Source organism: Mucor velutinosus, assembly GCF_035048745.1.
Source record: "Mucor velutinosus strain NIH1002 chromosome Unknown tig00001540, whole genome shotgun sequence".
NCBI classification, from domain to species: Eukaryota; Fungi; Mucoromycota; class Mucoromycetes; order Mucorales; family Mucoraceae; genus Mucor; species Mucor velutinosus.
In genome coordinates, this window is record NW_027041893.1 from 1278371 (window position 1) to 1294895 (window position 16525).

Here is a 16525-nt window from a genome sequence, read left to right on the forward strand (position 1 = left end):
TCAAGTGATTTGCTTTCTAATGATGTACATACCTTCTAATAAAATATCCTCTCTTTGACCACAAATTGGCCATTTACTTGCTTATCTCTCTTCAATTCATGTCCTTTTGTTTACTTTACATGTGATTTTTTTTAAAGCATAATTTTGCCTAGCAAATGAATTATTTTGATCTTGCATGATCCGAATACCTTCTAAAAGAGGACGATCCCTAAAAAAAAAATGATATGAAACGTGTTGACTCTTTATGAGATGAATACTCTTGGCATAAGAACTACAAACAGGTTGCAGGAATGATACACAAGAATGACCAACTCACTATGTAAATGTGGGCATATTGATGATATCTAGTAGCCCAAACACTTTGATTGACATCATTGACAGCAACCATGATAGCTGGAAACAAGATGATTTGCACTGGTTCGAAAACGATCCATTATGTTCCATTCCATGGAGATTGCCGCAGTAATATTCATATGGCACGCTTGTTTTCCGAGGTGTACACTTGTTTCTTGGCCCAGAATCAGTTATGCTGGCTCCGATGTGATGTAAACGACAAGAAAGCCAACCTTAACACTCGTATTGCCCAATTAGATGGACAGTTTATGGCTGATGTAAACAACAAGAGAGATGGATCGAGAACCGTATGATCTTGGAGAGAGAAATTAAGGAGAGGTAAAAAAAAAAAAGAGATTACTTAATCAAGCAACCAGCTGCATCTGTTTCAGTGTCAAATGACATTTTTTGTTTACTTTTTGATGAGGTTTGAGCCAGTGAAAAGTTGTCTGTTAATTACATCTAGGAAGAGATGGGGGAACTCGTTTCATGTGAAGGTGGAAAAAGGGCTTTTTGAAGTAGCAAAATGGACATAACTCGAGACAGAAAACAGTTGAAAGCCTCGGACGAAGCGGATCAAATAGAGCAAGTGTCAAACGTCAAAATGGTACTATTTTCACGCGCTCAAAGTAGTATATCGTGGAGAAAAGTAAAAGGAAACGAATTTGAGTGTGGCAAGGATACTGGACTCACACAAAAGTCGATGAGAAGGATATAAATAGGGATTTGTTTCAACAGCTTTTCCCTCTTCTTCTTCATCTCATCTCTCTACAACAAGCAAAAATACTCTATACATACAAACTCTCTACAAGACATTTGGGCTCTCTCTCTCTACACATATGGTCAAGTAAATCAAATACTCTACTGTCTATTGGCCTCTACTACTGCTACATACAATGCCTTACAAATCCATGGTCCTCTCTATGTCTCTTGGTCCATGCTAGAAAAAGGCCACACTATCTTTGATACATGCAGACCTTGGTGAACTGTGCGAGTAAGTTATTATCTTGTTGAACGTATGAGCCATGTTGACTAACCTATTGATTACATAGTGCCGAAAAACTACTTTTTTGTAGGGACTGAGTAGGATCACAGCTTCATAATCATGAGTAGACTGCAGGACAAATCCTTTGGTCATGCTACGGGATGACCACAGGCTTTATTGCCGACGAGAATTGGGTTCAGCCCTATGATCCGAGATAAAGGTGTCTTGAGCGTGTCGATAATCTTGTGATAGGTGAAGCAAGTTTACACCTTGGTACCTGTTTATATAGTGTTGGTTCCTTTTATTGATGGTCAATTTTCTTTGCCCAAATGGTTTGTTACGCACTCATGCCACAGTACTTGTGTACTCATCTCATCTTTATCTAGTTACCTCTGCCATCTCATGTTCTATCTCATCTAAAGCAAGCTGTCCTCTCCAAATGCTATCAAGCCAAGTTCTCTGTGCCTCCTACAAGCTCCTAAAATGACAAGACTGTTCAAATATACCATCTCTACATCTATACAAGGTCAAGCCCTACTCTCATCTGTGCTTCCTCTTACTCAATCAATTATCAAGACAATTAATGCCTGACATCTATACAAGGCCAAGTCGTTCTTATATCTCTGCTACCTCTATCTATACAAGTCAAAATAGCCTCAAAAATCTTAATCCATCAAGTATGGTGATCTCATAAACTCAAATACACATTAATAAAAAACAACCACGTCTTGTCATTAGCTTCAATATTATGCTCTTTTATGATTGCATTTTGTTTCAAAGCTTGTACTGTCCATTGATTGCTATGACCAATGTATTTTAAAGCCTGTACATAATTTAATCATATACATATAATTTAACGTCAAGAGATTTTGCCTGTATGTAATATCATAACATGATAAATTTATGGTCCCTAAACACTTTCAAAGTCTCAAAAAGGAAAGAAATTGATCTAACAAGTATTTTGATAGACTGGCGTTATCAAATATAGATTCAAAAAGAGCAGCATAGCTAACGATAATGCTATGTGATTTGCCACCTACTTTCCATACGCTTCAAAAGTATCTATTACTGTATTGCCTCCATGATGGAAAGGGCATTGCGTCTGCCAGCCGGCCGCACCAGCCGCCAAAATTGATTCAAGCTCAGTTTATTTTTCTGTTTAAGATTGGACAGAAAGTGTCTTTCTTCGACTTGATTCAACTACTTTGTGAGATTCGACTATATAAGTTGTGAAGATCATCCTTTGCTTTCTAATACAATCTCAAAGTACTTTTCAAGACGCATCCAATGGTACCAAGTAAGGTAAATGTTTCGAATAAATTTACTGAGCAAATTATGAAAATATGAAATGAGGCTTCTGGCCAAAAAGTCGATATTTTCCATATCAAAGTCCCACAAAGATGATTTCAGAGTGTTGTATTCAAAGATACAGTATTAACAAATTAAGATAGATTTCAAAAAAGGAAGACTATAAAAAGTAACCAGATACAAAAACTTAAGATTTATTAACTGATTCAAACACATCCTATTTATAAGAGATCATTACTGATGAATCATCAATCTATCTTGTTGTTTCAACTGAGTCAATACATCGTATCATGTTTATCTAATATCAGTCAATTGAAGGATCCGATTCGTTCAATCAGTCATGATGATACGATCTGTAGCCATCATTATCCTTCACTATCAGAGACCATCATAATCGATTATATGATTCACTTCTGTGTCGAACCTAATGTCCTAATGTAGACAGTGAGAAACAATGTAAATCATGATCCGACTCTTGCTGAGTTACTGAATGTCCGCAACCGCTACAGACTCAACAGACACCTTTGCTCATCTTTTTGGGGATCAAAAAAACAAGAACAAAATTCGACCAAAAAGCGTGAGGTACCCCTCATGGTTTTCATCGAAATCAAACGATCGCGTTTTTCACCTTGAAAATGGAGACTTTTACTATGGTATATCTTGAATCAAAACGTTTCAATCGATCCAAAGCAACCTCTGAAATCATCTTTGTGGGACCTTGATATATAAAATCTCGACATTTTGGCCAAAAACCTCATTTCATATTTTCATAATTTGCTCAGTAAATTTATTCGAAACATTTACCTTACTTGGTACCATTGGATGCGTCTTGAAAAGTACTTCAAGAATGTATTAGGAAGCGTAGGGCGCTCATTACAGATTATATAGTCGAATATTACAGAATAGACTAAAAAAGTCGAAGAAAGACACTTTCTGTCCAATCTTGAACAGAAAAAATAAACTGAGTTTGAATCAATTTTAGCAGCGGGCGGCGCTGCAGCTGGCTGTCCCAAATGCGTTTCTGTTGATGACAACGATGATTGCGATGCTGATTAAATGGGGATCATGGAATTGAAAAGGACAATTGTTTAGCCCAAATACTTTTTTGGGGGAGCTTTGCCTCATGAAGGCGTCTTTTGCAATGACAATATCTCAAAAAAGTCGCTGTAGACCTTACCCAAATCCTATCTTTACTTATGGCCAGCTTTATGTCGCCATCTTATTAAGAGCATTAGCAGCAGCAAATGATATGACAATCCTATTCTCAAAGAATGGCGGCTGTGATGTACAAATGTTGCATAAGATTTGAATTTCATTCGCATTGTCGTAATAATAGGCTTTATTTGATATCATCAGTGTAAGCAAAAAGGATGCTGAGGGAGATACCTCCTCTCTTCCTCCTGATGGCTTTAATAAAACCTTTCTTTTACTAATAATAAATTGTTTAAAATCTACTTGATATACTAAAACTTTATTAGATCTGATTTAAAATGTCTTTGACGAGAGCCCACAGGGCGACGCCGACATCGAGCGTAGTGGGATAGATTGGCTGGTATTATGTACAAAAAACTTGGGGTTCGCATTTGAAATTCGTAATAAACAGTTCACAATCTTATGCCTCGTATTAAAAATCATACTTGAATAAGAAGTTAGCAAAAAGTGCTCTTATCAGGTATAAAAGTACGCACAGATAGCATACAAAAGTACCCTTGTCAGGCTTTAGCATATTTTAATTGGCAATCTCTTCAAATAAAAGCTCAAATATATCGGGAGAGGCATTTTACCAGTAACCAGCAGCAGCCGACGCCGCCATTTTTTGTCTGCTCCAGATTGGACAAAATGCGATAGAAATCGACTCCATCCATCTATTTTACTAGATTCGACTATGCAAATCGTAATTATCATCTGTACTCCCTTAAGCCTCATTAGAGCACTTTTCAAGGCGCTTCCAATGGTGCTAATCATAAGAGGTGTTTTGATTGAACTTGTTGAGCAAATCCAGAAAATATGAAATAGCTATTTTGGCTAATATGCCGAGGTTTTGCATATCAAGGTTTCACAACAGTGATTTTAGGGGCTGCTTTGGATCAGTGGCATCATTTTGAATCAATATCATAACATAATAAATGTTCAGTCCTTTTGCACTTTACAATCCTAATATGGAACCTGAGTTTCAAGGCATCTATCAGACCTGGCTCATATCATAACATAATAAATGTTCAGTCCTTTTGCACTTTACAATCCTAATATGGAACCTGAGTTTCAAGGCATCTATCAGACCTGGCTCATATGAGAATAATGATTTTACAATCAATCAATAAAAACCACTATTATTTCTACCCTCTTTCCTCTGCTCAATGCTGTCAATGTTTTATTTGAGCGACGTCTCAGAGCCTCAGAGATTTCATTACTTACTGCAGACATTTTATGCAACCCATGCATTGTCAATGTCCAGACTAACGTTATTAAATATAGAATGCAATAAAATATCATTATGAACGATATAGAAGGCAATAAAATATCATTATAAACGATAGTACTATGACCTGCCACCTACTTTCTATACGCTTCGAGGGCATTTACTACTGTATTGCCTTATGAAAAGGGCATGAGTTTTCCAGCTGGCCCTACCAGCCAAAATTAATTCAAACCCAGAATCATAGTCTGTTCCAGATTGGACATATTTTGATAATTTTGGACTCGATCGAGCTATTTTTGCAGATTCGACTAAGTGAAGTATGATAATCACCCCATGCTTCCTTAAGCTTTCCTGGAGTACTTTTCAAGGCGCTTCCAATGGTACTAAGTAAAATAGATGTTTTGAATTCACTTATTGAATGATTTGTAAAAATATGAAAAGAGATTTATGGCCAAAATGTCGAAATTTTACATATCAAAGTCCCACAAAGATAATTTCAGAGGTTGCTTTGGATTGATAGAAACATTTTGATTCAAGATATACCATAGTAAAAGTCTCCATTATCAAGATGAAAAATGCGATCGTTTGATTTTCGATGAAAACCATGAGGGATACCTCATGCTTTTTGGTCGATTTTTGACCATGTTTTTTTGGTCCCCAAAAAGTCGAGCAAAAGTGTCAGAAAGTAACTGCCAGATGAAAGCAACCATTTGGGGCTATTCTGACGATCTAAAACGGCCTTGAACGCAAGAAAATTCAGCTCAAATGCATTCAAATTTTGTTGTATTAGGGACACTAAGGACTAAAAAGTGGGAATACCAGTATGCTGCTTGCCCGTATATGAAGTAGCTACGTGTATATGGATGTAGAACATCACATAAGAATCAGATCCACAGATAATAGGAAGGGTTACTATGTGTAAGTGGAGGGTCAAAATGAAAGTAGCAGTATTTTGATAAAATACGCAAGAGCAATCAGTAGCACGAGCTGCCGCTGCGCAGGTTGGTTCTCTACCTTTGCTACGCTTCGGTGAGAACCATCCGAAGCATAAACACTCATACGATTAGTGATTACATATCAATCAACAATCAGGGTTCCTCTTCTAACATTTTAGCTATATTAATTTTGGGATATTAGCCAAAGGCCCGCGGCAGCGCGAGCCGTTTGAACGTAGGTTGGTTTCCACCGAAGCGAAGCGTAGGTCAGGAAACCACCCGAAGTGCTGAAAGGCTCGTATGCTATAGTAAAAGTCTTTATTTTTGTGGTCAAAAACGCGATCGTTTGATTTTCAACAAAAGCCATGAGGGGTACCTCATGGTTTTCAGCTGATTTTTGGTGATGTTTTTTTGGTCCCAAAAAAGGTGAGCACTGGTACCAGTGAGTGAATACCAAATGAAAGCAATTGTATGGTGCTATTCTGATGGTTTAAAACAGCTCTTAACACGAGAAAACACGGTGTAAGTATGACCAGATTTGTCTGTAATCTGCTTACTTTTGAGCATCAAGAGAGAATGCAAGTAAGCTGTCTACGTTTATATGATTTTTCTCATTGACACAAATGTAGACCATCGTGTAAGAGTCAGATCGACGGTTACAAGCTAGCCTAGTACCAATGCTTAAAGTTCAAGCATCTTCACAAGGAATCAATATGTTCTATGCGACACAGTTGAACAAATGCTGTCAATGTTCGGAAACCAACGAACAAGATGCAATGATTGAAGGCATGCGCATATAGTTTTAGCAGATGTAGGTTCAAATACACTTGGATTGGCTTTAAATCTATTCTTAAATCCATGTGCTCAGTAGTGTTCCAAACTACATATCTGGTAGCATGCATTTGGCAGCAAAATGATGTAGATGAATTTTTGACAGAATCTCTGTATAATAAACAGTTCTATTGAGGGAACGCTGGGCATTAACCATAAAAAAATTGCCCCATATTTCTCAGGAACAGCTGTGTAGATGCGAGATATGTTGAGAATGAGATAAACCACGGCTCAACCACCTGTGGCTATTGTTTTGTTGTTGCTGCATAATAAAAAGTGAACGATATTTTTGGGCTCCCACGTCGATGCACAAGTGTAGCACTCAATTATATTAAGCCAACTTTGTCATCTTACGTTACATCTGGATGAAGGAGTACCACCTAACGAACCTACCACTTTACAAGTACTACATAGTCAGCTAGTGAGGTTTATTGTTATTCAACTTGCTTTCATCTAACCAAATGCTTCTTATAGGCAACGGCATGCAAGTCAAGGTCACATTATTCATACAAACAAGATAGAAGCAGGGTGGGAATCAACCATTCAGACCTGTATCACATCAACTTATCTGTCTACTGGCCTAGTAAAGTGGAGAGGGGCACTTGGGTATGAGGTTACGATTCTTGATTGAAGTAGACGCGCGATCTCAAACGTGTGTGTCTTGTCAACTGTCCAAATGCTGCTTTTATTCATAACTTTGATTGATATTGGTGGATTATAGAGAAAAGGTGACCCTACCATAAATAGGCAAATGCTGCATTTTTAAAATGGGTTTAATTAGATTCGTCAAACCTTAATTTTATAATACCCTTCATCCTGTACGGGTTGCAAGCAGTAATCATTTACAGCCCCAAATGCTATGGTCCTCTTACTCAACATTCGATGACACAAGATTTATTAACATCTCTCAGCAAATGTCAGCTATCCTGTGTATTTGGGAGAGAGTTATGTATTAAGTGCAATTTTAAATAATCTCATAAACGCATAGTTGATGGCGTAAAATAGTGCATAACATGTATAAACATTAATCAATTTGTTTGGGGGTTAAAATGGCAAAAGTGCCTTCATCTGATAAAAAGGAGACAAGCGGGGGGAGATGAAGCTGGAACGATCTGCTAAGCTTCGTATTTGTAAATATTTCTATTGGCAAGATAAACGGTTGATTTAGCAAGCTATCAAATATTATGGATTACCATCATTATTTTAGTAGTTTACAAGCACCATCTATTTAGAGTTTGCTATCGTTATGTGGTAGTGTAACCATAATGAAGCTGAATACAAGGCTATATTGCTTCTATTCCTCCTTTCCTTCTCTCTTTCATTCGACAAACCCCCCTTTTTTTGCAAAAAGATATACAAATAACAATATTGTTATTGTATCACAGCATTTCTTCTAACGCTAACATCATCGACATTTGAATAAAGAGGCATTTGATAATCCTTGAGTTCAGAAGAAACCGATTATAAAAATCGAATGATTGATTAACGACGCACAGAGGCAAAGGCTCGAATTCTAGAATTGTGAAAAAAAAGTGGATCGCATGAATATTTACAACATTGGCCATTCATTTCGCCAATACTGTTTTCTTGTGGGTAACACAGGATTAGGGTGGGTAATCTTGTTATTTAATGCACTTGAAATACTTGGTTATCTTACTTGTACAACTGATTTAATTGGTATATATATACATACAAGAATATTGTTGACATTCTACAATCTACAAGCTGTCCTTATTGTCCGTTGACGGATCAAGTAAAGAACAATCAGAAAAAGTAAAAGATGGCACTAAATAAACATGATATAATCATTGTATTTATGGTTGTTGCTCCGAATATCCATGTTTTACCTTTGTATTGGAATATGTTGGCAATAAGAACAGAGGCAAAACGTCAAATACAAAATTTTGAGGACAAATTAAGCTATATATATGTGCATTCTTAATTTTGCCGCCAAGAAATTAGTTGGGTTTTGCCTCATCCTCCTTATTTTACTTCAACATTTGATAAGTATCTATCTCGTCCCACGATCTCGCGGAGATTGCATAACAAGTTTTTGATTCACTTTGAATGTAAGCGGATTCATGGAATATGCCTTTATCATGAATGGCAGTTTGCATTACGGGAAAGCAGGGGCATAGTGTATATTGTGCATTTCTGATAAGCCGAGGTCTTGGGTGAGAGTGTAGTAAAAGGGCATCCAATTTAGAATAGATTCGACGGGTCTACAAAATGTGATGATTCATAAATTTATGCGCTCAATTTTGCAATGAATGATGTTTGAGATGTTAATTTAATACATGCCGAGGTTTTGCTTGATAGATGTCCTATATGTTGTCTATGTAAATCATCCACATTAAAGGCTCAGCCTTACCTAAATGTACATGAAAATGCAACATTGCTATAGTGACGTCATGTTAGCGCATTCGAACGAGGTGCCTGATACAAGGTATTGTTATTTTTTTGGAAGGGGTGATGCATATTTCAACATTTGACATGATTTGTGTATACGATAAGATATAAACCTGGGTTTTTTCAGATGACTCGGAAGCTTTGGGCGGTTACAAAAGCACGATAACCATTGTATCGGATATGAACATGGCAATACCGAAACTTAAATAGGTCACAAAGAGAGAGAGACGATCGCTCTTTTTATACATGATATGACTGTAAAATTGGGATATTTTGGTTTTATTCGCACACCCTAATAGAAACTCCCCAATCGATTAAACCTTTCCCTTTCCCTTTTTCTTTCTTGTTTTCCTTTTTCTCTTTTCTTTTTTCCCTCACTAAACTCTCTCTTTTATTTCGTTTTTATTTACTATCATCCACAACAAGCAGTAAACTTTATTGATTTAACATTTACTGGTCTGAAAATAGAAAATAAAAAAGAGTAAAAAAGAACCAGTAACCCACACATATTTTCATATACAACATTCATCATTATAACTCAACAAAAATCAGCCAAGAAACTAGAAAAGATCAAAATCTATCTGTCCTTTTTCGCATACAAGAAATCACCAGAATCATGAAATCAACGTGAGTTAAACCTTTTGCTGTATTTTGTTGATTGTTTTGTTGCCCAGCAACGGACGTACACTATTTCTTTTTAAAAAGTAATAGATAGTGCTGTTGCTAGGCAACAACCTACAAAAAATGAAATACATTTTGTCCAACGATACACAATTTTGACATCGATATTTTTTTTTTTTACCTGATAGTACTATCACAACAAAAAACAAGAATGCCATGGCCGATTCAAAGAAGGTGTCAAAAAATAATGCAAAGCCTAAACCAAGACAAAAGTCAAAATCTCCAGCAGCACCCTCTGAACCAACTGCAGCATCAGAAGATGCAGCAGCAGATTTAGCAACATCAACAACAACAAACATCAAGCCAGAACTTGAAATGATGAGCATCGATTTAAAGAAGCATTCATTGAAGAAATCTGTGCAATATAACGACATCAGCTCTGTTGCTAAAAAGTTAAAAGATCGCTTATCAAAGGCAGCAAAACGATTATCTGATCCAACTATATCCTTACCACCTACACCTCCACCTAGCAATTGCAGCAGTGATAAATCAGAATCTGATATGCCTCAGCAGGAAGTAGTAGCCAATACAATGTTGTCTGAATCTGATTGGTCAAATGCCAAGCCAATTTCATTGCGCAACCTACAAATGTTGAAGCAATATCTCATCTTTGTGTCCAAGGAATCAACTGAAATCTCATTCAAAGATCATTCAATTCAATTATCTCTCTCTAATGCGAACGAATCTGTAGATCCCTCAACTGAATCAGAAAGGTCGGCTCGTTGCGGTGCAACTCTGATTGAGTCGTATGTACATGAAGCATCTAATATGGACAAAGAACTTCACCTTTCCAGACCTGAAGGTAATTGTTATTATTTTTGGGGGGTCTTGGGCGTTTTATTCTTTTTCTTTCTATAAAAAAATCGCATGTGAACCATTACTGACTTTCAATCCATAGATGGCCGTTCTCATTCAAGATCAACTTCTCGTATTGATCGCAAACGTCCTGGTAGACCACCCAAGTCTCAATTGACTCATGTATTGGGACTCGAAGACAAATCCGAATCTAGCCAGCGTATGCGTATGAAGCGCAAATCTATTCATCGCCACTCCTCCGCTAGTCATGCTACCAATTCCATCCACAGTGCACACCATCATTTGAAAAAGAAGAACATCCAATGTATCTGCTCCTCACCTCATGAAGAAATCGAATCCATGGTTCAATGTGATGATTGCTATCGCTATTTGCATTTGGAATGTCTCGAATTGAATGATGCAGCATTAACAGAAACCTTCCGTTGTCCTTCCTGCTTCCTCTCGCTTGGTTCTTGTACCGGTAAGAATGCCAAATTATTGAGTGCCATCACCTGGAGATATGCCGCTCAATGGAAGAGTCAACGTTTGGCCTTGAAGAGCCAAGATGCTGCCAACACTGATGATGAAGATGCAGAGGAATACGACGACGATGACTTTTCATCTGCCATGGAAATCGATTCATCTCCTCTCAGTCGATTCAACTTTACAGCTGCAAATGTAGCAAATTCGTCCAGCCATTCCGCCTCAGACAAAGCTTCTGTTAGCTCATCTGCTACACCTCCTCCACTTCATCTTCATGATGACGATGATGGATACTCTACTGACTTACCAGGACCAGAAACACCGACAGATTGGCCTGACGTTTCATCTGAATCCAGATTTAGTAGTCAAGATAGTAGTGCTAGTGAAGTCACCACTCCAAGCGAAAGCTTATCCCTTGATCCCTTTGATCCAAAAGAAGATGGCCAGTTGGTATTAGATCCTGAAAGCCTGGAGATCCTGTCTCGTTTAGCTTACCTGCAATCCCTTGATTCTGTCAAGAAGGAACTGTTCGCTCCTAATGCCTCTGATGTCTTTCTTTGTGAAAATCCGTAAGTAGTAACATTTGATGCCCTATAACTTGACATTGATCTCTTGTTTCTCATTCATAGATCCAACAACTCTGCCGTAACTGTAGCATCTCCTCAAGCACCTCGTTTTGCAGCAAACGTCCCTCCCTCTGACATTTGCTCCCAGGACCTCTCTGAATTCTCCTTCGATTCAGGGCCATTCTGGGAACCTCTTTTTTAACTAATTATTCCATTCACTTTCACTCTCTATTGTAAATAATTTACTTCAATGACAAACAGTACCCCTCCCCACAACAAACAAACAAAATCTTACAAAATTCCTCTTTGTATCATATAAACTTCTTCTTTCTCATATCGCATATATAATCTCCTTAAAATGAAACACAAAAAAAAATCATATTTCACCTTTTCCCTTGCCCTTCTTCCCTTTGTATTTTCTTCAAAAATTCATTACATACAACATATAAAAAAAAGCCCCCCCTTCTTTCTCGCTCTTCCCCCTAAAAATAATAACAAACCCCCTTTTTTTCATTAATTTAAACATTTGATAAAGAAGACGAGCTTCTGTATTCAGAAGCATATCTTGTTTATAAACATATAGGAATAAATGCTTTTTTAATAGGCATTTGTATACAAAAATCGAAAAATGTTGTTTGGATGAAGCATCCTGTTATGTGATATTTTGATCTGCCAACCCAAATTAGCTAAATTTTAGCGTCTCATCGTAAAACATTCAAGAAAAGTGGACAAACAAATCAAATAAATGAGTACCGTACAAGGTGAATAAACCACTGGCAAAGTCGGCATTGGGAGGGGTTTGGAGTCGGTGCTAAGCCCATCCACCAAGAACATAACACATCTAATTCAACATTTGGTAACATTGACCTATGAGGCGGTTTTACAGTAGCCAAGTGCGAAAAACCATGGCAACTAGGCATCTAACTCAGCATTTGGCAATACTAATCTTAATAAGGGTTTGATTGCAGCGAAGTGAAGGTGCAAAACCATAGTATTCGTTTCAATTTTTAAGATTAATAAGCTTACCAACAACACAAAGCATCAAAATTTGCATGAATCAGCCTTACCAAAATCAATATGTCTTCTATTCAAATTAGAAATTGCATAAACGGCAGAACTACCCTTCTAGTAAATTTCAGCTACTAAAGATGTGATTCATGCCGTGTAAACAAAAGGTATAAAGCAAAACACAACCAAATTTAACAGTTTTCACGCCTTCATATCTTGACATGTAGACCTTTTTGAGCCACCGGAATGACGCCAAACAATTGTACTCAAGTAGCAGTAAATTCCTGATACCTTTGCTCAACTTTTTGGCCCCAAAAAAAACATGGCCAAAAATCGACCAAAAAGCATGCGGTACCCCTCATGGTTTTTCACGAAAATCAAACGATCGCATTTTTCACCTTGAAAATGAAGACTTTTAATATGGTATATATCAAATCAAAATGTTTCTCTCGATCCAAAGCAGCCTCTGGAACCACTTTTATGAGGTTTTCATATGCAAAAATATGGCTATTTTCGCTAAAAACCTCATCTCATATTTTACCAAATTGCTCAATAAGTTCATTCAAAATACTTATTACAGTTAACATCATTGGAAGCGCCTTGAAAAGTACTTCAAGAATGTATTAGGAAGCGTAGGGCACTCATTACAGATTATATAGTCGAATATTACAGAATAGACTAAAAAAGTCGAAGAAAGACACTTTCTGTCCAATCTTGAACAGAAAAAAATAAACTGAGTTTGAATCAATTTTAGCAGCGGGTGGCGCTGCTGCTGGCTGTCCCAAATGCGTTTCTGTTGATGACAACGATGATTGCGATGCTGATTAAATGGGGATCATGGAATTGAAAAGGACAATTGTTTAGCCCAAATACTTTTTTGGGGGAGCTTTGCCTCATGAAGGCGTCTTTTGCAATGACAATATCTCAAAAAAATCGCTGTAGATCTTATACAAGTCCTGTGTATGCATGGCAAGCATTATGTCGCGATCTCAAGAGCAAAATCAGCGAATGGATACCTCCCCCTCCTAACTCTGATATAGCCTTTTTTTTGCTATTAATTTATTGTTTAGAATCTACTTGATATGCCAGATTTTTGTTATCTCTGATATGGAATGCGTTCGGCGAGAACCAACAGGGGGATACCGTCATCAAGCGTAGCGAGATAGATCGGCTAGTCGTCTTTTACAGGCATGTCCAGCTCTGTCGTCATTAAGCAATAGACAACTAATAAGAAAGGAACTTTGCGCTATATTTAGCGGTTTTTTTTCTTGTATTTCCAATGCGGTCAAAGAGCTCTGACTTCAATTTTGCTTTGAAAGCTGTATATGATGCATTTTGATGGAAAGTTCATATATGAAATATCATTTGTTCAATGGCGAGGGCACTGTAAATCGAAGAGAACAGCAAACAACCAGACTTCAGGCCTAGCCCATACCCTTACCCTACTGTGTTTGCAAGTCCAACTCTTTTACGTTCCTTCACATCCAAATCAATGATGAAATGCATTTACGGTCAGACATTTTGTATTTGCAGTACCTTTTTTTTTTTTTTTTTTTTTCTTTTTTTTACCACAAAACAAGGAAAACAAAGCGAAATTGGGATGCAAATGGCTCATGAGAATGCGAATCTTGATATGAGGAATGTAAAGTTGGTGCCCTATTCATAATTGCATATGAAACCTGGAGTAAGCCTAGTAATAATGTACACAAATCTTCAGATTCAACATGTTTAGAGTGAAGCATTGATGTAGATGTGCTAGTGTGTGTCCTGATCTAGCTGTAGGTTAATTGACTTACCTGAAATTATAATTCGAAAAGGTGCAATTGCTCACAACAATATTCATCACAAAGGGAGAGGCAAGGCTGGTTCTAGAGAGCTAATGTCAAATTATTAGCCAGTTTTTGAGATAACGTGCGGCTTGCTGTCAGAGGGAATTGAGTGATCACTTCTCTTTCTCCCGTCCAGTGTCTGGATTTGTGTAACAATTTATTTAAGACTTTCATTTAGATAGTGTTTTATAGCGATGATATAATTGTAGTATCATTTTTCCAGAAGAGAAGGTCCAAATGGTATCATAAGATATCAGAATTTATATGGAGAATTTATGTCTCAAGTTTTATATGACAACATTTGAGGAAAGTGACAATAATAGCAAACAGATGAATTGAGATGATTGATTTGTATCCATTGTGGGAAAAGAGTTCACATGTGAAAGACTCAAATAAAATTATTAATTTTTATCTTTTTTCTAAAAAACGCATCTTTCTTTCATTAAATGTCTTCAGAAAAGAAAACTCAACAACAACATCACAAAAAGGAGGCCATTAATCCTTTAGCAGTTGCTAAATTATTGGGTCCTTCCAATCCCAAGTTGGATCATCTTATTCGATTCTTGAACAGCGTTCGAGGTACTGACAAAGTTCTGATGGTACGTCAATTCGCTAGGTAGTGATGAAGGCTCTGTACTCATCAACAGTTCATAGTTCATTCAATATTGGTCAAAAGTCATCATTTGGTTTGCTCAAAAACGTTCAGCTCCCTTAAAAACTGCCACAGCTGCCATTTCATTCATTCAGCGTATTCAAAACTTTGCAGGACCTGTAAGTGATTTCCGTATCTTATTGCGTTATTATGGCTTGCTGCCCATGGTGCAATATATGAACTACTTGGAATACAATCAACCACCTAGCAAAATTGCACTCACAATTGAGCGTCTTCAAAATTGGGCAAATGTCATCTACTATCCTTTGGAACACATTTATTGGTTGGGTGCTCATCAAGTCATCCCCATCAGTGAAGAAAAGACCAACAAGATTGGAATGTGGAGTTGTCGTTTCTGGGCTGCATATGTAATTTTAGAGTATGGTAGACTTGGAGAGCAATACAGAAATCTGAAAAAGAGAGAGACTGGCTTGTTGAAGCGTATTAAGGCTGGTGATATCGAGACTCATGAGGACCCTGAAGCTGAGATGGCATCCATCAAGGCCGAAAGAACAACCATGATTGTCAATACTTGCATCAACACAGGGTAAGAGCGTAATGTTTCTCATAGTAACGGCCGTTTGACTAATCATCAATCTTAAATCTCAGTTATCTACCCTTAACTGTTCATTGGTCATTAGAGAAGTCAAGCTTCCCTGATGTCCTGGTTGGTGTCTTTGGTGGTTTTGCATCCATTTTCCAAATCTATGCTGCATGGAAAGCAACTGCTTAAAAAATTATTTAAAAATTGTATATCATGATCTGTCAAATAAATATTCAGGAACCGTTGCCATGGCAACACATTTCGCTCCAAAATGCCATGAACCCATGCTGCTTCAAAGGCAACATGTGGGATGTATAGAGTCTCTGTGACATCACGGCATCAAAAACAGATCAGTTCATTTTTATTCAACTTGCGCCCCCCTCAATTAGAGCAATCTGTAAGGCCTGGGGGGTGCCTCTGCCTCCGCACAGATTCTGACAATTTGGCGGGCCAAATGTCGTATTGCAATTACAAAAGGCTATCCCTTCCAATAGCCCTTACCTTTTGAAAAATTGAACCCCTCCTTTTTTTAGTTGGAGGGTGGTCTGTCAAAAAAAAAAGTCTTTCTTATAGCAGTTGTATTTATTTAAATCATTTGAAAAAGGTTTTACAACCTTTGGACTATATATACTCTCATTGGAATATATCCTCCCCTTCATTTTTCCGTTCCTCCCCCCTCTACGCTCTCTGTCAGACTGATTGGGAACAAGAGAGAAGACACCAAGATTATACACACAGGCTGTTTCC

At 37.4% G+C, this 16525-nt stretch overlaps 2 protein-coding genes across 2 annotated transcripts; both read left to right on the plus strand.

Annotated features, from left to right (window-relative positions):
* Window positions 1–9836: 9836 nt before the first annotated feature.
* Window positions 9837–11947, plus strand: ATC70_004521 (uncharacterized protein; the record flags this gene model as incomplete). Its single annotated transcript, XM_064823823.1, has 4 exons — window positions 9837–9847; window positions 10030–10703; window positions 10800–11748; window positions 11809–11947. 4 exons carry the CDS (start codon window positions 9837–9839, stop codon window positions 11945–11947), a joined length of 1773 nt encoding a protein of 590 aa, XP_064688648.1.
* A 3081-nt stretch (window positions 11948–15028) lies between these two features.
* SAC7_1 (GTPase activating protein (GAP) for Rho1p) lies at window positions 15029–15967 on the plus strand (the record flags this gene model as incomplete). The annotated part of the gene is made up of 3 exons (XM_064823824.1): window positions 15029–15181; window positions 15237–15781; window positions 15844–15967. 3 exons carry the CDS (start codon window positions 15029–15031, stop codon window positions 15965–15967), a joined length of 822 nt encoding a protein of 273 aa, XP_064688649.1.
* Between the last annotated feature and the right edge of the window lie 558 nt (window positions 15968–16525).